The sequence below is a fragment of the Lepidochelys kempii genome, chromosome 1 (assembly GCF_965140265.1).
Source record: "Lepidochelys kempii isolate rLepKem1 chromosome 1, rLepKem1.hap2, whole genome shotgun sequence".
NCBI lineage: Eukaryota > Metazoa > Chordata > Testudines > Cheloniidae > Lepidochelys > Lepidochelys kempii.
In genome coordinates this window covers 209,975,063-209,999,763 of record NC_133256.1, presented here as the reverse complement: position 1 = coordinate 209,999,763, position 24,701 = coordinate 209,975,063, and the positions used below count along the sequence as shown (strand labels likewise).

At 49.7% G+C, this 24,701-nt stretch overlaps 1 protein-coding gene across 5 annotated transcripts in view; it reads right to left on the bottom strand.

Moving 5' to 3' along the window:
• ATN1 (atrophin 1) overlaps nucleotides 1–24,701 on the bottom strand; it is an 89,310-nt gene that overhangs the window by 16,377 nt on the left and 48,232 nt on the right. For all 5 annotated transcript variants that reach the window (XM_073312103.1, XM_073312083.1, XM_073312093.1 and 2 more), the window contains one exon: nucleotides 568–777. In XM_073312103.1, the coding sequence (XP_073168204.1) occupies nucleotides 568–645 (78 nt within the window). In that variant the 5' untranslated portion in view covers nucleotides 646–777. The remainder of the gene's footprint in view (nucleotides 1–567; nucleotides 778–24,701) is intronic.

Here is a 24,701-nt window from a genome sequence, read left to right as displayed (position 1 = left end):
TCCTGGTGCCCTGCGCAGCGGCATACTGCTCCAGCCACTGCTCCGCCCCTTCCCACCGCTGCTCTGCCCCAGCACCGCCCTCACTTCACCCCTTTCCCAAAGCCCCCACCCCACTCTGCCCCACCCCCACCCCACCCCTGCTCCAGCTCCCCCTCTTCCACCCCGCTCCGCCCCAGCCCCGCCCCCACTCCCCTGAGGAGTACAGCAGGGCTGGGCCTGCACTCACTGGCGGCGGGAAGTGCAGCGGCCTGGCCCAAGCCATGCCGCCGATGAGTGCTGGGGGGTGGTTCCCCCCGTTCCCCTAAGCCAGCCCTGCCCCCCCCCACGAGGGGGCTACGTAGGGCCCCAGAATAGCTAGGGACGGCCCTGAGAGCTAGGGACGGCCCTGCTATGCAATCCCTGCCCCACCTTCCAGCTCTACTGAAGCCCTCAGTACTGACCCACGGCATCCCACTGCTCCAGTCCTACATTCACCACATAGCTTTGCTGATGCACCTCAATCCTGACCCACAGCTCTCCTTCTTTTCCAGTCCTTGGTTCCCCACCACCTCCTCCCCTTTCACATACCGAGTCTTTGTTCTGTCGAGTCTTCATTCTTTTGGGTGTGGGACCCCCATTCTCCTTGGCCCAGTTGGATGAAAACATAAATTTATGTCACTTTCCCCCCCTTCCGCTGTTCCCCGGGAGACTGAGATGATGGCCTCAGGGATTCGGGCAAGGTCAGCTCCTCCGGAAGGGGGGGCTCACTCCAGAGATACTACAGGTTCTTAGTGGACCCTGAAAGACAGAGACCGAGACAAAGACAGAAAAATGGAAAAAGAGAGTGAGTTGTGTGTATGAGGCCATTTCACACCAAAATCTCAGCTTGTGATATAAATGCCAAAAAATTACTACTATTGCCATATCTTTTATATATAAGCCTAGGGATCTTCACTAATAAGAGATAATACTCTTAACGCTTGCTCACTGAAAGTCCACAGAAAATTATTTAAGATTATTATCTCTTACTCCCATTGTAGTGGAGTGGTACCCATGTGATGGAAGGAAATCGGTCCCCTCACTATTTGGGGTGTTGAATTTTTACATTATCTCAAATTGTTTTTTACATTTTATTTCACTGGTTACTTTTTTATTTAAAGGGGGATTAAAAAAAAAGAAACTGCTTAAAAACGTTAGCATTTAAGTTCACAATCATGATTCTTCTGACTTTATAAGCAGCTCTTTGCAGCTGGTTTCAGTGCAGTCCTGACCTTACAATACTCTTGCCCAGTTACGTTAACAGTCATAGCTCACCCAGAGAAATGGTCTCCAAGTGCTCTTTGCTGCCAGTTACATTATGGAAACTCAGCCCCCACAACACACACACCCATGAATGCAACACATCTGCAACACACATCTGCAACAAGTTTATTATACAGAGATGCTGACAAGTCCTGTTCACGTTGTACATCTGCAGGGGTGCCCAATATACACAAGCATATGCACTTTAACTTGACTTTGCAAGCCACAAACGAAATCTGGCCCATTTAACTTTGAATCTTTCCTCAGACCCCTCTGATCCCTGAAGTGTTTTCTGTGCCTCTTCTCTGAGCTCTCCCAGCTTGTCACTGTCTTTCTGGGATTGAGGGGTCAATGGCTGAGTGCACAATTCCAGGTGGGGTTTCTCCTGAGCCACACAGAGAGAGATTTCAGAGTAACAGTCGTGTTAGTCTGTATTCGCAAAAAGAAAAGGAGTACTTGAGACTATCCCATCTCTGCTCTGGGACATGCGCCCCATCACAGACTCTATCCCAACGGTGGATAGTTCCCAGAGAGAAAAGTAGACCTAGTGGATAAGGCATTAGGGTCAAGAAGTCAAAGCCTCCATTGCATCTGAGATGACTAACTGACAGCTTTGGGAATGAGCTGGGGTTTAATGGGTTAGCACAGGGACATTGGGAATCAGGATTCCTACAGTCTCTTCCAGCTGTGGGTGGGGAGTGGGTCCTAGAGGATTCTAGCAAGGGAAGTGAGGATACTCTAGATTCTATTCCCTGCTCTAGCAAGGGAGTTTGGGTCTAGTGGGTAAAAGCAAAGGAACTTGGAGTGAGGATTCCTGGATCCCATTCGCAGCCTTGCCTTTGACTTGCTCTTTTACCTTGGGAACTTCTCTTTCCTGTATCTCAATTTCCCCATCTGTAAAATGGGGATAATAATCATAGAATATCAGGGTTGGAAGGGACCTCAGGAGGTCATCTAGTCCAACCCCCTGCTCAAAGCAGGACAATCCCCAATTAAATCATCCCAGCCAGGGCTTTGTCAAGACTGACCTTAAAAACTTCTAAGGAAGGAAATTCTACCACCTCCCTAGGTAATGCATTGCAGTGTTTCACCACTCTCCTAGTGAAGAAGATTTTCCTAATATCCAACCTAAACCTCCCCCACTGCAACTTGAGACCATTACTCCTTGTCCTGTCCTCTTCTACCACTGAGAATAGTCTAGAACCATCCTCTCTGGAACCACCTCTCAGGTAGTTGAAAGCAGTGATCAAATCCCCTCTCATTCTTCTCTCTGCAGACTAAACAATCCCAGTTCCCTCAGCCTCTCCTCATAAGTCATGTGTTCCAGACCCCTAATCATTTTTGTTGCCCTTCGCTGGACTCTCTCCAATTTATCCACATCCTTCTTGTAGTGCGGGGCCCAAAACTGGACACAGTACTCCAGATGAGGCCTCACCAATGTCGAATAGAAGGGAACAATCACGTCCCTTGATCTGCTCGCTATGCCCCTACTTATACATCCCAAAATGCCATTGGCCTTCTTGGCAACAAGGGCACACTGCTGACTCATATCCAGCTTCTCGTCCACTGTCACCCCTAGGTCCTTTTCCGCAGAACTGCTGCCTGGCCATTCGGTCCCTAATCTGTAGCTGTGCATTGGGTTCTTCTGTCCTAAGTGCAGGACCCTGCAATTATCCTTATTGAACCTCATCAGATTTCTTTTGGCCCAATCCTCCAATTTGTCTAGGTCCCTCTGTATCCTAACCCTGCCCTCCAGCGTATCAACCACTCCTCCCAGTTTAGTATCATCCGCAAATTTGCTGAGAGTGCAATCCACACCATCCTCCAGATCATTTATGAAGATATTGAACAAAACCGGCCCCAGGACCGACCCCTGGGGCACTCCACTTGACACCGGCTGCCAACTAGACATGGAGCCATTGATCACTACCCGTTGAGCCCGACAATCTAGCCAACTTTCTACCCACCTTATAGTGCATTCATCCGGCCCGTACTTCTTTAACTTGCTGACAAGAATACTGTGGGAGACCGTGTCAAAAGCTTTGCTAAGGTCAAGAAACAATACATCCATTGCTTTCCCTTCATCCACAGAACCAGTAATCTCATCATAGAAGGCGATTAGATTAGTCAGGCATGACCTTCCCTTGGTGAATCTATGCTGACTGTTCCTGATCACTTTCCTCTCATGTAAGTGCTTCAGGATTGATTCCTTGAGGACCTGCTCCATGATTTTTCCGGGGACTGAGGTGAGGCTGACTGGCCTGTAGTTCCCAGGATCCTCCTTCTTCCCTTTTTTAAAGATTGGCACTACATTAGCCTTTTTCCAGTCATCTGGGACTTCCCCCGTTCGCCACGAGTTTTCAAAGATAATGGCCAATGGCTCTGCAATCACAGCCACCAATTCCTTTAGCATTCTCGGATGCAACTCATCCGGCCCCATGGATTTGTGCACGTCCAGCTTTTCTAAATACTCCCTAACCACCTCTATCTCCACAGAGGGCTGGCCATCTCTTCCCCATTTTGTGATGCCCAGCGCAGCAGCCTGGGAGCTGACCTTGTTAGTGAAGACAGAGGCAAAAAAAGCATTGAGTACATTAGCTTTTTCCACATCCTCTGTCACTAGGTTGCCTCCCTCATTCAGTAAGGGGCCCACACTTTCCTTGGCTTTCTTCTTGTTGCCAACATAACTGAAGAAACCCTTCTTGTTACTCTTGACATCTCTTGCTAGCTGCAGCTCCAGGTGTGATTTGGCCCTCCTGATTTCATTCCTACATGCCTGAGCAATATTTTTATACTCTTCCCTGGTCATATGTCCAACCTTCCACTTCTTGTGAGCTTCTTTCTTATGTTTAAGATCCGCTACGTTTTCACCGTTAAGCCAAGCTGGTCACCTGCCATACTTACTATTCTTTCAACTCATCGGGATGGTTTCTCCCTGTAACCTCAACAGGGATTCCTTGCTCTCCTGGACTCCTTTCCCCTTCATGTTAGTCCCCCAGGGGATCCTACCCATCCGTTCCCTGAGGGAGTCGAAGTCTGCTTTCCTGAAGTCCAAAGTCCGTATCCTGCTGCTTACCTTTCTTCCCTGTGTCAGGATCCTGAACTCAATCAACTCATGGTCACTGCCTCCCAGATTCCCGTCCACTTTTGCTTCCCCCAATAATCCTTCCCTGTTTGTGAGCAGCAGGTCAAGAAAAGCTCCCCCCGTAGTTGGCTCCTCTAGCACTTGCACCAGGAAATTGTCCCCTATACTTTCCAAAAACTTCCTGGATTGTCTATGCACCGCTGTATTGCTCTCCCAGCAGATATCAGGAAGATTAAAGTCACCCATGAGAACCATGATACTGACCTACTTCTCGGTGAGGGGAGTATGAGATCTATTTAATTAATACTTTTAGATTGCTTGGAGATCCTAAGGTGAAAGGCACTTGTGACTTTAATTTCATTCATATTTTATCTGCCCCTCATGCTGCAGGTCATCTGGGGCCCATATAACTATGATTTCCATACAAATTAATTTAGCCCTAGTCTTGGGCTGATTGCACTGATTTAACTAAAACAAATTTAAAATTGATCTACTTAAACCATGCAAGCCCCTCATGTAGACACACTTGAATCAGTTTCAATATTGCTTATATTGTTTTAGCTTAATTTGGTCATTTGTGTCTAAATCAACCTAGTTAAACTGATGAGATTTATAGTATAGACAAGGCTTTAGAATTAACATTTCTCAAGTGAATTTCCTCATAATGCAAATACTAAAAAGCAAGGAAATTCTAAGCTAAAGACAACGTTCAACATGCGGTTTCCAAGCATTAGCCCAGTGCCATCATAAGACATAAATGACACCAACACTCTCTAACACACTCACTTTAAATTCAACATACTATCATCCTCAAGTCACACATCAAATAATTGAAAATCACACTGTAATGCACAATTTTAACTTCAACCTTCCAACACTACGTTATTTAATAGCTTAATAATGACAACTAGCCTTATCTCCACATACCAGATTCATGTCAGAGAAAGAATACAAAGCTGAATACACTCCAAATTTCTTTCTTATCAGAAATGTTTCCTGGAATACCTACAATATGTAGATCAAATGTACAACACACAGTTTCAAACAGGAACAAATACTATGCACATTTTTAAGTGAGAGTAATTACCCACTGGAACAGATTACTGAAGGCTGTCATAACATCTCCATCACCTGGAATCACTACATCTTTCTAAAATATATGATGTAATTTAATCACAAATTATTGGCCTCAATACAGGAATTACTGTGTGAAATTCTATGGCCTATTATATAAGGGGTCAGACTGGATGATCACAGTGGTGCTTTCTGACCTTTATTTTTATTAAATAGAAACATGGTCAGCCTTTCATATCTATATTCATAAAGACATGGAGAATGGCAGGGACCCCTACTCAAGATAGTTAAGTCCCAGGCAGACTGTGAAGAACTATAAAAGGATCTCTCAAAACTGAGTGACTGTGCAAGAAAATGGCAGATAAAATTCAATGTTGATAAATGCAAAGTAATGCACATTAGAAAACATAATCCCAATTATACATACAAAATGATGGGATCTAAATTAACTGTTACCACTTAAGAAAGAGATCTTGGAGTCATTGTGGATAGCTCTCTGAAAACATCTGCTTAATGTGCAGCAGCAGTCAAAAAAGGTAACAGAAAAAACAGTTACCTTCTTGTAACTGTTGTTCTTCTAGATGTGTTCCTCATATCCATTCCAATTAGGTGTGTGCACACCGCGTGCACAGTCATCGGAAAGTTTTTCCCCTAGCAGCACCCGTTGGGTTAGCTGTGGAGCCCCCTGGAGTGGCGCCTTCATGGCGCTCAATATATGACCCTGCCAACCTGGCACCTCCTCAGTTCCTTTTTGCAGGTTACTCCAACACAGGGGAAGGCAGGTGGGTTTGGAATGGATATGAGCAACACATCTCAAAGAACAACAGTTACGAGAAGGTAACTGTTTTTTCTTCTTCAAGTGATTGCTCAGATCGATTCCAGTTAGGTGAGTCTCAAGCCTAGTTATGGAATTGCTGATTGGAGCACCGTTGTGCCAAAAGCCGCATCATCTCTGGCATGCTGGACAATGGCATAATGAGAGGTGAACATATGTACTGAGGGCCAAGTTGTTGTCCTGCAGATTTCTTATATCGGGACCTGGGCCAGGAACGCCGCTGATGAGGCCTGAGCCCTTGTGGAGTGTGCCGTAAGAGCCGGGACTGGTATTTTGGCCAGCTCGTAGCACGTGCGGTTGCATGACATGATCCAGGAAGATATTCTTTGAGATGAGATTGGGAGCCCTTTCATCCGGTCTGCGACAGCTATGAACAACTGGTTCAACTTCCTGAATGACTTAGTGCACTTGATGTAAAAAACTGGTGCTCGCTGAACATCCAGGGAGTGCAGCCTCTGCTCACGGCTACTGGCATGAGGCGTAGTATAAAAAACAGGCAGGAAAATGTCCTGACTAGTGTGGAAGCATGACACAACCTTAGGAAGAAAGGCTGAGTGAGGTCTGAGTTGTACCTTATCCCTGTGGAAAACCATATAAGGTGGGTCTGAGGTAAGGGCCTTTAACTCAGACACCCTCCTTGCAGATGTAATGGCAACCAGAAGGCCACCTTCCACGACAGATAGAGAAGGGAGCAAGTCACCAGCGGTTCAAATGGGGGCCCCATTAGCCTGGAGAGGACCAGGTTAAGGTCCCATGTGGGGACAGGCTGCCTGATCTGGGGATGTAGCCATTCCAGACCCTTGAGGAACCGACCAACCATAGAGTTGGCAAAGACGGAGCATCCAGATGCTCCCGGGTGGAAGGCCGAGATAGCAGTGAGGTGTACCTTTATGGAGGATGCTGCCAGGCCTTGCTGTTTCAGGCACAGAAGGTACTCTAAGATGAGAGGTACAGGTGCCTGGAGAGGGGGTATATAACGCTGGTCACACCAACAAGTACATCTTTTCCACTTTGCCAGATATGTGGCTCTAGTGCAGGGCTTCCTGCTGCCGAGTAGGACCTCCTTGCCTGTTTTGAGCACAGAAGCTCCATGAAGCTTCCAAGCCGTGAGGTGGAGGGACTACAGGTCAGTGTGATTAAGGCAACTGTGGTCCTGAGTGATCAGGTCTGGGAGGAGAGGCAACGTCACCTGAGCGTCCACTGACAGTTCTAGGAGTGTGGTGTACCAATGTTGTTGAGGCCACGATGGTGCTACCAGAATTATCTCTACCCCGTCCCTGTGGACCTGGAGTAGGACCTTGTGCATGAGAGGGCATTGGGGGAAATGCGGAGAGCAGGCAGCCTCCCAAAGGTAGCAGGAATGCATCCATGATTGAGCCTGGGCTGTGTCTCTAGAAGGAGCAGAACATTGGGCACTTTCTGTTGCTCTGGGTGACGAACAGATCGACCTGGGGAAACCACTAATGATTGCGGAAGGACCTGCTGAGGTGGTCTGCCACTGTGTTCTGAACTTCTGGTAGATAGGATGCTTCCAGGTGAACAGAGCGGGTTATGCGGAACTCCCACAGCTGGAGCGCTTCCCAACATAGGGGAGAGGACTGGGTTCCACCCTGCTTGTTGATGTAAAAAATGGCAGTGGTGTTGTCCATCAGAACTGCTATGCATTGACCTTGTAGTCAGGCCTGAAATGTCTGGCATGCTAGTCGCACTGCCCTCAGCTCCTTGATGTTGATATGGAGGGAAAGCTTGTCCTGCGACCAAAGGCCCTACATTTGGAGGTCTCCCAAGTGCGCTCCCCATCCCAGAGCTGACGTGTCCGTTACTAGGGACAAGGAGGGCTATGGGCTGTTGAAGGGGACTCCTTTGCACACTGTCCAAGGATTGAGCCACCATTGAAAGGACTCAAGCACCTGCCCTGGCACTGTGACCACCGAATTCAAGCTGTTGTGTCCTGAGCGATATGCCGAAGCGAGCCATGCCTGTAGAGGCCTGAACTTCAGTCTGGCATGCCAAGTCACGTAAGTGCAGGCTGCCATGTGGCAGCCTGCCACATGGCATTCCCTTGCGGTAGTGGTTGGTTATTGCCTCAGCCCTTAAATGATGTCCATCATGGCTTGGAATCGGGACTCTGGCAAAAGTGCTCTTGCCTGAACCGAGTCCAACACTGCCCCGATTAATTCTATTCGTTGGGTTGGTGCCAAGGTTGACTTGCTCAAGTTGAGGAGGAGACCCATTCTCTCGAATGTGGATCTGACCAATCAGACTTGAGACTCCACCTGTCCCCTGGTGCAGCCCCTGAGCAGCCAGTCATTGAGGTAGGGGTATACCTGCACCTGCCTCCAATGGAGGAAAGCGGCCATGACCGACATACACTTGGTGAACACTCGGGGGGCTGTTGAGAGGCTGAATGGTAGGACTGTGAATTGATAATGTTTGGGGTTTACCACAAAGCGTAGGAATCACCTGTGTGCAGGCCGAATAGCTATATGGAAGTATGCGTCTTTTATGTCGAGGGCGGCATACAAGTCTCCTGGATCCAGGGAGGGAATAATGGTGCCCAGGGAGACCATGCAGAACTTCAACTTTACCATGAACTTGTTGAGTCCTCACAGATCTAGAATGGGTCTGAGACCTCCCTTGGCCTCGGGGATTAGAAAGTATCGGGAATAGAATCCCTTGCCATGATCTCCTGAGGAATCTCCTCCACCGCTCCCATGGCGAGGAGTGCCCGCACCTCCTGGATAAGGAGTTCCTCATGAGAAGGGTCCCTGAAGAGGGACCCTGAAGAGGGACAGGGAAGGGGGGTGGAAGGGAGGGTAGGAGCAGAATTGGAGGTAGGAGGGATGAAGGCCAGGGTCTGCCAAATGGTCTTAGCATTGTCCTGTATAGTCTTGATGAGGGGCAGAGCCACCCTCAGATTGTCCTCCAACTCCACCACCTCCTCGGCCTGCAAGCCCATATTTCGTGCCACCCTGCAAAGGAGGTCCTGGTGGGCACGGCTGTCTATGGGGGGCGGTCCACAGACGGAGGTGCCTGCAACCACCTCGTCCGGGGAGGATGACCTGATATTTGGTGCAGGGCTGGACTGGTCACCCTAGCTGGCAGGCTCCCTACCTGGCTCTGCGTAGCTCCTGTGAAGCGGCCAGCAGGACCCTGCGACCCCTGGGCAGAGCGGAGGCCAGAGGGGTCTCCATGAGCTGCGCCCGCAACGAGCACCAGCTCCACAGCTCCCATTGGCCGGGAACAGCAGCCAATGAGAGCTGCAGGGGTCGGGCTTGCAGACGTGAGCATCACGCAGAGGAGGCTACTGGGTGAACAGGGTCCTCTTGAACCTTTGGTCTCCAGGGGCCTCCTGTCTTGCCTCTCTTTCAGGGCCAACCACACCTGGATCAGGCTCAGGAACTGGGGTTAGTTCCAGGGGAGGTCGAGCTACCGGTACCTCCTCAGCACCCCTAGGGGTGGGGGACTGGCTGATGCCTCCGGCACCTACAGTTAAGAGGTTAATGAACGGGAACCTTTGGATTGGGTGCTCTGGGCTTGGTGGTATGCCCACAGGGTCCAAAATGGTCCCTGCCAATAAGAAGGCCATGGCCCTGCCCCCACCTCAGGCCTTCCATGGCCCAACCGGTGCCAGCCCCGCTGTGAGTATCTAGACCCTGTCTCTGAGTGTTAAGATGGGGACCAGCACTGCGATGGCCAGGGCGGTGCCGAGAGGAGCTGGACTAGTAAGTGGCGCCACGATGCTGGGGAGCGGTACCGAGATCAGGATCTGTGTGAGGACACTGACTGGTGCCGGGATGACCGATGCCGGGAGTGGGATCTGCTGCACAACGGGGCTCGGCATGAGGATTGGCGTCATGATCAGGAGCTCTGGCTTGACCTGGAGCGGTGCTGTGAGTCCAACCAGTGCTGCAACTACGAGCAGCTCCAGGACTCTGAGCGGCACCGTGATTCCACCAGTGGTGCTGAGGGATGGAGCATCACCGGTTTCCCTCAAGACGGTGCCACATGTTGCGGTACCAGAGGCTTGGCTCGAAGGACCGGGGACCATGGTGCCATCATAGCAATGAGGTCCCTCGCGGCCTCAAAGATGTCTGGGGTGGATGGCAATTCAACCTCCTCAGTGACCTGGCTCAGGGAGCCCAACGGCACCAAACTCGACGGTCCCCCTTGCGGGGCCAAAGTCAACGGTGCTGGCTCCAAAGACTTTGCTGTGGGTGCTCCTCTCTGGGATGCACCCCATTGGCTGTCTCCAAAGGGGTGGGTCTCTGAGTCGGAGATCCATTCCTTCCCTGCTTCTGGTGCCACTTCTGTGCCAGGGAATGGGACCGGTGCCAGATTGATCCTGCTGGTTTTGGCACCGGGGAGCAGCGGTGCAGCGGGTCTCTCCCAGAGTCCTTCCATGGTGCCGCTTCTACCATTGCTGCACACCGATGAGCTCGGTGCCTGGTCTTGCCGCGCTGATGTAGGTTGCAGTCTGAGTGCCGCCTCCATAAGGAGTTGCTTGAGGCAAAAGTCTTGTTTCTTTTTGTTCTGGGGCGAAACCCTTTACAAATCCTGCACTTGTCCACTTGGTGTGCTTCCCCCAGACACTTTAAGCAAGCGCCGTGGGGGTCGCCCATTGGCATGGGCTTCTTGCAGGACTTGCAGGGCTTGAACTCCTGGGACTTAGGCATGTAAGTCCCCCAAGGAGAACACAGTCAGGATGAAGGGTAAACCCTGCAACCAAACAGCTAACTAACTAAATAGAGTATCTAAGAACTAACTAAGAACTAAACAACTACAAAATACAAACAGTCTAAATAGAAGCTAGGGAAATGTGGAGAGCTTGCAAAGCAAGACACCACAGTTCCAAAAACCGTCACTGGCGGTAAGAAGGAACTGAGGAGGTGCCGGGTCAGCAGGGTCATATACTGAGCACCATGAAGGCACCACTTCAGGGGGCTCCACAGCCAACCCGACGGGTGCTGCTCGGGGGAAAACGTTCCGACAACTGTGCATGCGGCGCGCGCACACCTGATTGGAATCGATATGAGCAACCACTCAAAGAAGAATGTTGGGAACCATTAGAAAATGGATAGAGAATAAGACAGAAAATATCATGTTGCCTCTATATAAATCCATGGTACGCCCACATCTTGAATAGTGCATGCAGATGGGTTCACCCCCTCTCAAAAAAGATATATTGGAATTGGAAAATGTTCAGAAAAGGGCAACAAAAATTATTAGGAATATGAAACAGCTTCCGTATGAGCAGCGATTAATAAGACTGGGACTTTTCAGCTTGGAAAAGAGACGACTAAGGGGGGATATGATTCAAGTCTATAAAATCATGACTGGTGTGGAGAAAGTCAATAAGGAAATGTATTTTACTCCTCATAACACAAGAACTATGGGGTCACCAAATGAAATTAATAGGCAGCAGATTTAAAACAAACAAAAGGAAGTATTTTTTCCACAATGCACAGTCAGTCTGTGGAACTCTTTGCCAGAGGATGTTGTGAAGGCCAAGACTATAACAGGGTTCAAAAAAGAACTAGGTAAGTTCATGGAGGATAGGTCCAGCAATGGCTATTAGCCAGGATGGGCAGGGATGGTGTCACTAGTCTCTGTTTGCCAGAAGCTGGGAATGGGCGACAGGGGATGGATCACTTGATGATTTTCTGTTCATTTCCTCTGGAGCACCGGGCATTGGCCAGTGTTGGAAGTCAGGATACTGGGCTAGATGGACCTTTGGTCTGACTCAGTATGGCTGTTCTTATGTTCATATAGGTGGGCACCTTTCACTTCCCATTATCAAAAATTCTTGGTGACTGTTTATGAAGAGGTCTATCCTCCCCTACGTGGTTTTGCAGCAGGAATGGGGAGCTGACTTTTGCTGGCCTCATGAAAATCTTTCCAAATTTGGTTGAGTTGAAAGACACTGAAAATTGCCATTGCATGTCTGTGTCTCACACTGCACAGCTTGTTTCTGTCTTGCTGCCAAAACCATTCAAGATTCCGTTTATACTGGGCATGCACCGGCCCAGTGTCTCACTTCAGCAGTCCACACACAGTGACCCTCCAGGCAGGATGAAGACAAAATAAATCCTGCTCCTTTCCCAAATCTACAAAGCCTTTTGCTTAGGGGCAGATGCATTCCACTGGGAACCAGAAGACCACGAGTTCTAGTCTCACTTCTGCTAATACTAATAAGTGTGTACCCTTTACTCTTATCACTGAGCAAGGCCTCACAGGTTACACAAGCTGGGCATAGACTTTGCCACCTAATACAGCAGGGTCAAGTCTCATCTACTTAGCTACACTATTTCCCAGAAAGAGTTTGCCAAATAGTGGTAGTTGGTTCAGCTGCCTGTAAAATGGGGCTACTCCTGCTTGTGTAACCAGGGCTTAGATTCTTACAGAGTATTTCCCAGATATTCCCCCCACTTCCCTCCCCGCAACATGTTGTAAAAACTCCAGGGCAGGTTTGAAAGTATTTACCAGATCTCCTCTCCGGACAGTTCCGGCTGAATTTAAGTCCCATATGTAAACCATTGGTCTCAGTGTGTAGCCAGTTTGGGGGACTTGAAAACACAGTTCCCACAGACTGCAGCACAGAGGCTGGGGAAATTGGACACAACCTGTCTAGTCTGTGCCTGAGACACAAACAACCTGTGAGCTCAGCTGACAAGCAGGGCAAACAGCTTCAGGCCCATCACAAGACTGTTTGTGTGGTGACAGCTGGCTGCAGGGAAGTGAGGTTACACAGCAGCTGAGGAGCAGCAGCCCCAGGCCTGGTCTACACTAGAAAATTAGGCCTGCATAAATACATCACTCAAGGGTATGAAAATCCATAGGCAGCACTAGGTCGATGGAAGATACTCCCCCAAATGACAAAAGTTTTACCAACTAAAAGCGCCGGTGTGAACAGCGCTTTGTTGGCAGGAGCTTTCTTGCCGACAAACCTGCTGCCACTCATTGGGGGTGGAAGATTTTTGTTGGTGGGAGGAGCTCTCTCCTGCTGACAAACAGCAGCTACACTGTGCACCTTTTAGTGGTACAGCTGTAGCGGCACAGCTGTGTCGCTAAATGGGGGTAGTGTAGATAAACCTCAGCCAAAGGGCCTGAGACCAAAAAGGGCAGATGGAGCCTCCACAGCACCTGAGATGACTATCAGCGGGCCCCAGCAGACCTCCCCAGCTAGGGTGACCAGATGTCCTGGCAAAATTGGGACTGTCCCGATATTTAGCTGTTTGTCCCACGTCCCAACCGATGTACCGTCGGGATACCATTTGACCTGATATTTGGTGCAGGGCTGGACTGGTCACCCTAGCTGGCAGGCTCCCTACCTGGCTCTGCGTAGCTCCTGTGAAGCGGCCAGCAGGACCCTGCGACCCCTGGGCAGAGCGGAGGCCAGAGGGGTCTCCATGAGCTGCGCCCGCAACGAGCACCAGCTCCACAGCTCCCATTGGCCGGGAACAGCAGCCAATGAGAGCTGCAGGGGTCGGGCTTGCAGACGTGAGCATCACGCAGAGCCCCTTGGCCGACCATAACCCTAGGAGCCTGAGGGACTTGCCAAGCGCTTCCCAGGAGCCACCCTGCCCAGATCCTGTCCCCACCAGGTGCCTCTGCCTCCTAGGGTCAGGGACGGCCAGGGGACTCTGTGCGCTGCTCTCGGCCAGAGGCCCCACCCCTGCAGCACCCATTGGCCATGATTCCAGCTCCCCCCAGACCCACTATGCCCAGAGCGCCGCAGACCCACTATGTCCAGCGCCCTCCCTCATAGGGGACAATTTCCTGGTGCAAGTGCTGGAGGCACCAACTAGGAGTATGCAGGAGAGAAATCATAGAATCATAGAATCATAGAATATCAGGGTTGGAAGGGACCCCAGAAGGTCATCTAGTCCAACCCCCTGCTCAAAGCAGGACCAATTCCCAGTTAAATCATCCCAGCCAGGGCTTTGTCAAGCCTGACCTTAAAAACCTCTAAGGAAGGAGATTCTACCACCTCCCTAGGTAACGCATTCCAGTGTTTCACCACCCTCTTAGTGAAAAAGTTTTTCCTAATATCCAATCTAAACCTCCCCCACTGCAACTTGAGACCATTACTCCTCGTTCTGTCATCTGCTACCACTGAGAACAGTCTAGAGCCATCCTCTTTGGAACCCCCTTTCAGGTAGTTGAAAGCAGCTATCAAATCCCCCCTCATTCTTCTCTTCTGCAGGCTAAACAATCCCAGCTCCCTCAGCCTCTCCTCATAACTCATGTGTTCCAGTCCCCTAATCATTTTTGTTGCCCTTCGCTGGACTCTCTCCAATTTATCCACATCCTTCTTGAAGTGTGGGGCCCAAAACTGGACACAGTACTCCAGATGAGGCCTCACCAATGTCGAATAGAGGGGAACGATCACGTCCCTCGATCTGCTCGCTATGCCCCTACTTATACATCCCAAAATGCCATTGGCCTTCTTGGCAACAAGGGCACACTGCTGACTCATATCCAGCTTCTCGTCCACTGTCACCCCTAGGTCCTTTTCTGCAGAACTGCTGCCTAGCCATTCGGTCCCTAGTCTGTAGCTGTGCATTGGGTTCTTCCGTCCTAAGTGCAGGACCCTGCACTTATCCTTATTGAACCTCATCAGATTCCTTTTGGCCCAATCTTCCAATTGGTCTAGGTCCTTCTGTATCCTATCCCTCCCCTCCAGCGTATCTACCACTCCTCCCAGTTTAGTATCATCCGCAAATTTGCTGAGAGTGCAATCCACACCATCCTCCAGATCATTTATGAAGATATTGAATAAAACCGGCCCCAGGACCGACCCCTGGGGCACTCCACTTGATACCGGCTGCCAACTAGACATGGAGCCATTGATCACTACCCGTTGAGCCCGACAATTTAGCCAGCTTTCTACCCACCTTATGGTGCATTCATCCAGCCCATACTTCCTTAACTTGCTGACAAGAATACTATGGGAGACCGTGTCAAAAGCTTTGCTAAAGTCAAGAAACAATACATCCACTGCTTTCCCTTCATCCACAGAACCAGTAATCTCATCATAAAAGGCGATTAGATTAGTCAGGCATGACCTTCCCTTGGTGAATCCATGCTGGCTGTTCCTGATCACTTTCCTCTCATGCAAGTGCTTCAGGATTGATTCTTTGAGGACCTGCTCCATGATTTTTCCAGGGACTGAGGTGAGGCTGACTGGCCTGTAGTTCCCAGGATCTTCCTTCTTCCCTTTTTTAAAGATTGGCACTACATTAGCCTTTTTCCAGTCATCCGGGACTTCCCCGGTTCGCCACGAGTTTTCAAAGATAATGGCCAGTGGCTCTGCAATCACAGCCGCCAATTCCTTCAGCACTCTCGGATGCAACTCGTCCGGCCCCATGGACTTGTGCACGTCCAGCTTTTCTAAATAGTCCCTAACCGCCTCTATCTCCACAGAGGGCTGGCCATCTCTTCCGCATTTTGTGATGCCCAGCGCAGCAGTCTGGGAGCTGACCTTGTTAGTGAAAACAGAGGCAAAAAAAGCATTGAGTACATTAGCTTTTTCCACATCCTCTGTCACTAGGTTGCCTCCCTCATTCAGTAAGGGGCCCACACATTCCTTGGCTTTCTTCTTGTTGCCAACATACCTGAAGAAACCCTTCTTGTTACTCTTGACATCTCTGGCTAGCTGCAGCTCCAGGTGCGATTTGGCCCTCCTGATAACATTCCTACATGCCCGAGCAATATTTTTATACTCTTCCCTGGTCATATGTCCAACCTTCCACTTCTTGTAAGCTTCTTTTTTATGTTTAAGATCCGCTAGGATTTCACCATTAAGCCAAGTTGGTCGCCTGCCATATTTACTATTCTTTCGACTCATCTTAAATCAGGAAGGCCAAATGACACTTGGAGTTGCAGCTAGCAACGGATGTTAAGAGTAACAAAAAGGGTTTCTTCAGGTATGTTAGCAACAAGAAGAAGGTCAAGGAAAGTGTGGGCCCCTTACTGAATGAGGGAGGCAACCTAGTGACAGAGGACGTAAAAAAGCTAATGTACTCAGTGCTTTTTTTACCTCTGTCTTCATGAACAAGGTCAGCTCCCAGACTACTGTACCGGGCAGCACAGTATGGGGAGGAGGTGACCAGCCCTCTGTGGAGAAAGAAGTGGTTCAGGACTATTTAGACAAGCAGGACTATTTAGAAAAGCACAAGCCCATGGGGCATCCGAAGGTGCTAAAGGAGTTGGCTGATGTGATTGCAGAGCCATTGGCCATTATCTTTGAAAACTCATGACGATCGGGGGAAGTCCCGGACGACTGGAAAAAGGCTAATGTAGTGCCCATCATTAAAAAAGGGAGGAAGGAAGATCCTGGGAACTACAGGCCAGTCAGCCTCACCTCAGTCCCTGGAAAAATCATGGAGCAGGTCCTCAAGGAATCAATTCTGAAGCACTCTGAGGAGAGGAAAGTGATCAGGAACAGTCAGCATGGATTCACCAAGGGCAAGTCATGCCTGACTAACCTAATTGCCTTCTATTATGAGATAACTGGCTCTGTGAATGAGGGGAAAGCTGTGGCCGTGTTATTCCTTGACTTTAGCAAAGCTTTTGATACGTCCAGCAAGTTAAAGAAGTATGGGCTGGATGAATGGACTCTAAGGTGGATAGAAAGCTGGCTAGATTGTCGGGCTCAACGGGTAGTGATGAATGGCTCCACGTCTAGTTGGCAGCCGGTATCAAGTGGAGTGCCCCAAGGGTCGGTCCTAGGGCCGGTTTTGTTCAATATCTTCATAAATGATCTGGAGGATGGTGTGGATTGCACCTTCAGCAAGTTTACAGGTGACACTAAACTGGGAGGAGTAGCAGATACACTGGAGGGTAGGGATGGGATACAGAGGGACCTAGACAAATTAGAGGACTGAGCCAAAAGAAATCGGATGAGGTTCAACAAGAACAAGTGCAGAGTCCTGCATTTAGGACGGAAGAATCCCATGCACTGCTACAGACTAGGGACCGAGTGGCTAGGCAGCAGTTCTGCAGAAAAGGACCTGGGGCTACAGTGGACAAGAAGCTGGATATGAGTCAACAGTGTGCCCTTGTTGCCAAGAAGGCTAACAGCATTTTAGGCTGTATAAGTAGGAGCACTGCCAGGAGATTGAGGGACATGATCGTTCCCCTCTATTCGGCATTGGTGAGGCCTCATCTGGAGTACTGTGTACAGTTTTGGGCCCCATACTACAAGAAGGATGTGGAAAAATTGGAAAGCATCCAGCGGAGGGCAACAAAAATGATTAGGGGGCTGGAGCACATGACTTATGAGGAGAGGCTGAGGGAACTGGGATTATTTAGTCTGCAGAAGAGAAGAATGAGGGGGGATTTGATAGCTGCTTTCAACTACCTGAAAGGGGGTCCAAAGAGGATGGTTCTCAGTGGTAGCAGATGACAGAATGAGGAGTAATGGTCTCAAGTTGCGGTGGGGGAGGTTTAGTTTGGATATTAGGAAAAACTTTTTCACTAGGAGCGTGGTGAAGCACTGGAATGGGTTACCTAGGGAGGTGGTGGAATCTCCTTCTGTCAAGGTTCCTTCCCCACTCTGAACTCTCAGGTACAGATGTGAAGACCTGCATGAAAGACCCCCTAAACTTATTCTTACCATCTTCGGTTAAAAACTTCCTCAAGGTACAAACTTTGCCTTGTCCTTGAACCCTATGCTGCCACCACCAAGTGTGTTAAACAAAGAAAAGGGAAAGAGCCCACTTGGAGTCGTCTTCCCCCCAAAATATCACTCCAAGCCCTACACCCTCTTTCCTGGGGAAGGCTTGATAAAAATCCTCACCAATTTGCATAGGTGAACACAGACCCAAACCCTTGGATTTTAAGAACAATGAAAAAGCAATCAGGTTCTTAAAAGAAGAATTTTAATTAAAGAAAAAGTAAAAGAATCACCTCTGTAAAATCAGGATGGTATATACCTTACAGGGTAATCAGATTCAAAACACAGAGAATCCCTCTAGGCAAAACCTTAAGTTACAAAAAGACACAAAAACAGGAATCTACATTCCATTCAGCACAGCTTTTTTACCAGCCATTAAACAAAAGGAAATCAAATGCATTTCTAGCTAGATTACTTACTAACTTAAGGAGTTATGAAGAGCATTCCTGATCTGTTCCCAGCAAAAGCATCACACAGACAGACAGACCCTTTGTCCCCTCCCCCGCTCCAGCTTTGAAAGTATCTTGTCTCCTCATTGGTCATTTTGGTCAGGTGCCAGAGAGGTTATTTTAGCTTCTTAACCCTTTACAGGTGAAAGGGTTTTGCCTCTCGCCAGGAGGGATTTTATAGTTCTGTGTACAGAAAGGTGGATTCCCTTTCCTTTATATTCCTTAGAGGTTTTTAAGGTCAGGCTTGACAAAGCCCTGGCTGGGATGATTTAATTGGGGATTGGTCCTGCTTTGAGCAGGGGGTTGGACTAGATGACCTCCTGAGGTCCCTTCCAACCCTGATATTCTATGATTCTATGATGAGGTAATGCTCACCTGATCCTGAAGGGGGTGGGGGCAAAGCCAAGAGGGAAGAAAGAACATGATAAAAGGGAGAGACATTTGCCATGCTCTCCCTCTCACTTCCACCTCCATATACAGATATCACCACCAAGCAACTGAAGCACTGGTCAAAGGGTAGAGCCTGGCTGAAGGGCAACTGGCCAGCCTGTGGTGAGAAGCATCTAAGTCTATAAGGGGCACTGAAAGTGTTAAGATCAGCTTAGAATGCGTTTTGCTTTTATTTCATTTGACCAAATCCGACTTGTTGTGCTTTGACTTATAATCACTTAAAATGTATCTTTGTAGTTAATAAATTTGTTTGTTTATGCTACCTGAAGCACTGCATTTGGTTTGAAGCGTGTCAGAGACTCCCCTTGGGATAACAAGTGTGGTGCATATCAATTCTTTGTTAAATTGACAAACTCATTAAAGCTTGCAGTGTCCAGCGGGCATAACTGGACACTGCAAGACGGAGGTTCCCAGGGTTGTGTCTGGGACCGGAGGTATTGGCTAGTGTCATTCGGTTGCACAATCCAAGTAGTTTACATGCCAGAGGCTGTGTGTGAACAACCCAGGAGTGGGGGTTCTCACAGCAGAGCAGGGTAAGCCTGGCTCCCAGAATCAAGGATTGGAGTGATCTAGCAGGTCACCGGTCCAGATAACACCAGGGAACGTCACAGTGGCGCAGCGAGCAGGGTGTATGTGCAGCTGGTTACTCCAAGTGGAGTTCACACTTTAAGCCAGGGGTGAACAAACCACATCCTGCAGGCCAGATCCGGCCCATCAGGGCTTTGGATCTGGCCCATGGGATTGCCACCCCTGTGGCACTGCAGAGCTAAGGCAAGCTCCCTGCCTGCCCTGGCCGCTCCTAGAAGTGGCCAGCACCATGTCCCTACGGCCCCTGGGGGGGGTAGGGCAGGGAGCTCCGTGCGCTGCCCTCACCTGCAGGTACCACCCCCCGGAGCTCCCATTGGATGGGAACAGGGAACCGCGGCCAGTGGGAGGTTCGGGGGAGGTACCCGCAGGCGAGGGCAGTGCGCAGAGCCCTCTGTCCTCCCCTCCCCCAGGAACCGCAGGGACATGGTGCCGGCTGCTTCTGGGAGTGGTGCAGGGCTAAGGAAGGCAGGCAGGGAGTCTGCCTTAGCCCCGCTGCATGCCACTGCCACCCTGGGGCCACTTAAGGTAAGCGGCACCAGGCTGGAGCCTGCACCCCACACCCCAATTCCCTGCCCTGAGTCCCCGCCGACCCCTTATGCACCTCAACCCCCTGCCTTGAGCCCCCAACCCCCTGCCTGCGTCTCCTCCCTCACTCTGCACCCCTCCCTACACCTCAACCCCCTGCCCTGAGCCCCACTGTACACCCGCACTCCTCCTGCGCCCCAATCCCTTGCCCTGAGCCCCTTTCTCCACGCTTGCACCCCCTCCCATACCCCGCACTCCCTCCCACACCCCAATCCCCTTCCCCAGCCCTATATTCATGGCCCTGCATGCAATTTCCTCACCCAGATGTGGCCCTCAGGCCAAAAAGTTTGCCCAACCCTGCTTTAAGCACTGATATTTGTGATTTTAAGTGAGTTTTAAGTGCAGTGGCTAAGGACAGTCAGGAAGAGGTCACAGTTTTATTATTTTCTGTTTGCTTATTTCGGGAAAGGGAAGTAAGAACAGGACAGCAGGAAAATGAGTGAAAGCAGTAAAGCGATTGCGAAGTTGGAGCTTTTTGAGCTGCAGGTTGCAGAAAAGGAGAGGGAGCACCAGAGATTATTGCAACTGAGAGAACTGGAGATAAAAGAAAAAGAGAGAGAAAGAGAAAGAAACAGAAATCACCAGCTGGACCTGCAGAGAAGCAGAACCAGAGGACCCGAACAGCAGAGCAGCTAACAGAAGGAGTTTGCCAGGGATCTGCCTGAGAGGAGGTATGCTAAGGGCTGCATTAAGGAGGCTGTGTTGGTGAGTATCTGAGTGTTTGTTTCTTTCTTGTGAGTATCTGAGTGTTTGTATCTCAGTGTTTGTTGTGAGGACAGTTTGACCGTGTGCTTGATTGATTTGTCTGAAAAGGGCCGGAACTGGGAGTGCTTTGTTCCAGGTGAGCCTTAAGTGGGCTTGACTATATAAAAAGCCAGTCAGCTGCGAACCAGCTGAGCAGCAAACAGAAGAGTTTGCCTGGGAGTTCGCCTTGGGAGAGCCCACTGAGGCTTACATCATGACGGATTCTCTGAGTAATTACTCCAACTCCTGAGGAAGCTCGTAGAAGGAAGGTAATATGGATGGGGGGTTTTCAGCTGTTGTGACCTGCACTGGATGTGCTATGTTTGTCTTTCTTCCGCAGGACAGAAGCAACTTTGTCTGTACAAAGTGCAAGCTGGTCTCCATATTGGAAGAGAAGGTTCAAGGTCTGGAGCAACAGGTATCGATCCTGCGTTGCATAAGAGAAACTGAAGATTTCCTGGACAGACGTCAGGATATGCTTCTACGGGCACAAGGTTCTGAAGATTCAGAGCAGGCTGCACATCAGGGACAGGAGGATAGTGAAGAAATTTGGCATCATGTGACCTCCAGAAGAAAAAAGGGGAGCGTCCATGTACCAGCAACACAGACACAGGTAAATAACCGTTTTCATGTTCTCTCCACAGGTACTAATGCGGAGAGTGGACCAGATGATACGTCTGAGGGAAGGGAGCAGAAGGAGACTCCGCAGATTGGAAGGCATGAGATGCACTGTCCTAGGGTTGGGGATTCCAGGACCCCCGCTCCCAAGAGAAGGAGGCAGGTGGTGGTGGTCGAGGACCCACTCCTCAGGGGGACTGAGTCATCTATCTGCTGCCCTGACCGGGAAAAGCGAGAAGTCTGCTGCTTGCCAGGAGCTAGGATTCACGATGTGACAGAGAGACTGCCGAGACTCATCAAGCCTTCGGATCGCTACCCCTTCCTGCTTCCTCACGTGGGCACCAATGACACTGCCAAGAATGACCTTGAGAGGATCACTGCAGACTACGTGGCTCTGGGAAGAAGGATAAAGGAGTTTGAGGTGCAAGTGGTCTTCTCGTCCATCCTCCTCATGGAAGGAAAAGGCTTGGGTAGAGACCGTCGAATCGTGGAAGTCAACGAATGGCTACGCAGGTGGTGTCGGAGAGAAGGCTTTGGATTCTTTGACCATGGGATAGTGTTCCAAGAAGGAGGAGTACTAGGCAAAGACGGGCTCCACCTAACGAAGAGAGGGAAGAGCATCTTCGCAAGCAGGCTGGCTAACCTAGTGAGGAGGGCTTTAAACTAGGTTCACCGGGGGAAGGAGACCAAAGCCCTGAGGTAAGTGGGGAAGTGGGATACTGGGAGGAAGCACGAGCAGGAGCGCGTGAGAGGGGAGGGCTCCTGCCTCATACTGACAAAGAGGGGTGATCAGCGGGTTATCTCAAGTGCCTATACACAAATGCAAGAAGCCTGGGAAACAAGCAGGGAGAACTGGAAGTCTTGGCAAAGTCAAGGAATTATGATGTGATTGGAATAACAGAGACTTGGGGGATAACTCACATGACTGGAGTACTGTCATGGATGGATATAAGCTGTTCAGGAAGGACAGGCAGGGCAGAAAAGGTGGGGGAGTTGCATTGTATGTAAGAGAGCAGTATGACTGCTCAGAGCTCAAGTATGAAACTGCAGAAAAACCTGAGAGTCTCTGGATTAAGTTTAGAAGTGTGAGCAACAAGCGTGATGTGGTGGTGGGAGTCTACTATAGACCACCGGACCAGGGGGATGAGGTGGACGAGGCTTTCTTCCGGCAACTCACGGAAGTTACTAGATCGCACGCCCTGGTTCTCATGGGAGACTTCAATCACCCTGATATCTGCTGGGAGAGCAATACAGCAGTGCACAGACAATCCAGGAAGTTTTTGGAAAATGTAGGGGACAATTTCCTGGTGCAAGTGCTGAAGGAACCAAGTAGGGGTAGAGCTCTTCTTGACCTGCTGCTCACAAACAGGAAAGAATTAGTAGGGGAAGCAAAAGTGGATGGGAACCTGGGAGGCAGTGACCGTGAGATGGTCGAGTTCAGGATCCTGACACAAGGAAGAAAGGAGAGCAGCAGAATACGGACCCTGGACTTCAGAAAAGCAGACTTGGACTCCCTCAGGAAACTGATGGGCAAGATTCCCTGGGAGCATAACATGAGGGGGAAAGGAGTCCAGGAGAGCTGGCTGTATTTTAAAGAATCCTTATTGAGGTTACAGGAACAAACCATCCCAATGTGTAGAAAGAATAGTAAATATGGCAGGGGACCAGCTTGGCTTAACAGTGAAGTCCCTGCTGATCTTAAGCACAAAAAAGAAGTTTACAAGAAGTGGAAGATTGGACAAATGACCAGGGAGGAGTATAAAAATATTGCTCAGGCATGCAGGAGTGAAATCAGGAAGACCAAATCACACTTGGAGTTCCAGCTAGCAAGAGATGTTAAGAGTAACAAGAAGGGTTTCTTCAGGTATGTTAGCAACAAGAAGAAAGTCAAGGAACGTGTTGGCCCCTTACTGAATGAGGGAGACAACCTACTGACAGAGGATGTGGAAAAAGCTAATGTACTCAATGCTTTTTTTGCCTCTGTCTTCACGAACAAGGTCAGCTCCCAGACTACTGCACTGGGCAGCACAGCATGGGGAGGAGGTGACCAGCCCTCTGTGGAGAAAGAAGTGGTTCAGGACTATTTAAAAAAGCTGGATGTGCACAAGTCCATGGGGCCGGATGCATTGCATCCGAGAGTGCTAAAGGAGTTGGCGGATGTGATTGCAGAGCCATTGGCCATTATCTTTGAAAACTCATGGCGATCGGGGGAAGTCCCGGATGACTGGAAAAAGGCTAATGTACTGCCCATCTTTAAAAAAGGGAGGAAGGAGGATCCTGGGAACTACAGGCCAGTCAGCGTCACTTCAGTCCCTGGAAAAATCATGGAGCAGCTCCTCAAGGAATCAATTCTGAAGCACTCTGAGCCCTGGTCTACACTAGGACTTTAGGTCGAATTTAGCAGCGTTAAATTGATGTAAACTTGCACCCGTCCACACGATGAAGCCCTTTATTTCGACTTAAAGGGCTCTTAAAATCGATTTCCTTACTCCACCCCTGACAAGTGGATTTGCACTTAAATCGGCCTTGCCGGCTCGAATTTGGGGTACTGTGGACACAATTCGACGGTATTGGCCTCTGGGAGCTATCCCAGAGTGCTCCATTGTGACCGCTCTGGACAGCACTCTCAACTCAGATGCACTGGCCAGGTAGACAGGAAAAGAACTGTGAACTTTTGAATCTCATTTCCTGTTTGGCCAGCGTGGCAAGCTGCAGGTGACCATGCAGAGCTCATCAGCAGAGGTGACCATGATGGAGTCCCAGAATCGCAAAAGAGCTCCAGCATGGACCAAACGGGAGGTACGGGATCTGATCGCTGTTTGGGGAGAGGAATCCGTGCTATCAGAACTCCGTTCCAGTTTTCGAAATGCCAAAACCTTTGTCAAAATCTCCCAGGGCATGAAGGACAGAGGCCATAACAGGGATCCGAAGCAGTGCTGCATGAAACTTAAGGAGCTGAGGCAAGCCTACCAGAAAACCAGAGGGGCGAACGGCCGCTCCGGGTCAGAGCCCCAAACATGCCGCTTCTATGATGAGCTGCATGCCATTTTAAGGGGTTCAGCCACCACTACCCCAGCCGTGTTGTTTGACTCCTTCAATGGAGATGGAGGCAACACGGAAGCAGGTTTTGGGGACGAAGAAGATGATGAGGAGGAGGTTGTAGATAGCTCACAGCAAGCAAGTGGAGAAACCGGTTTTCCCGACAGCTAGGAACTGTTTCTCACCCTGGACCTGGAGCCAGTACCCCCCCGAACCCACCCAAGGCTGCTTCCTGGACCCGGCAGGCGGAGAAGGGACCTCCGGTGAGTGTAC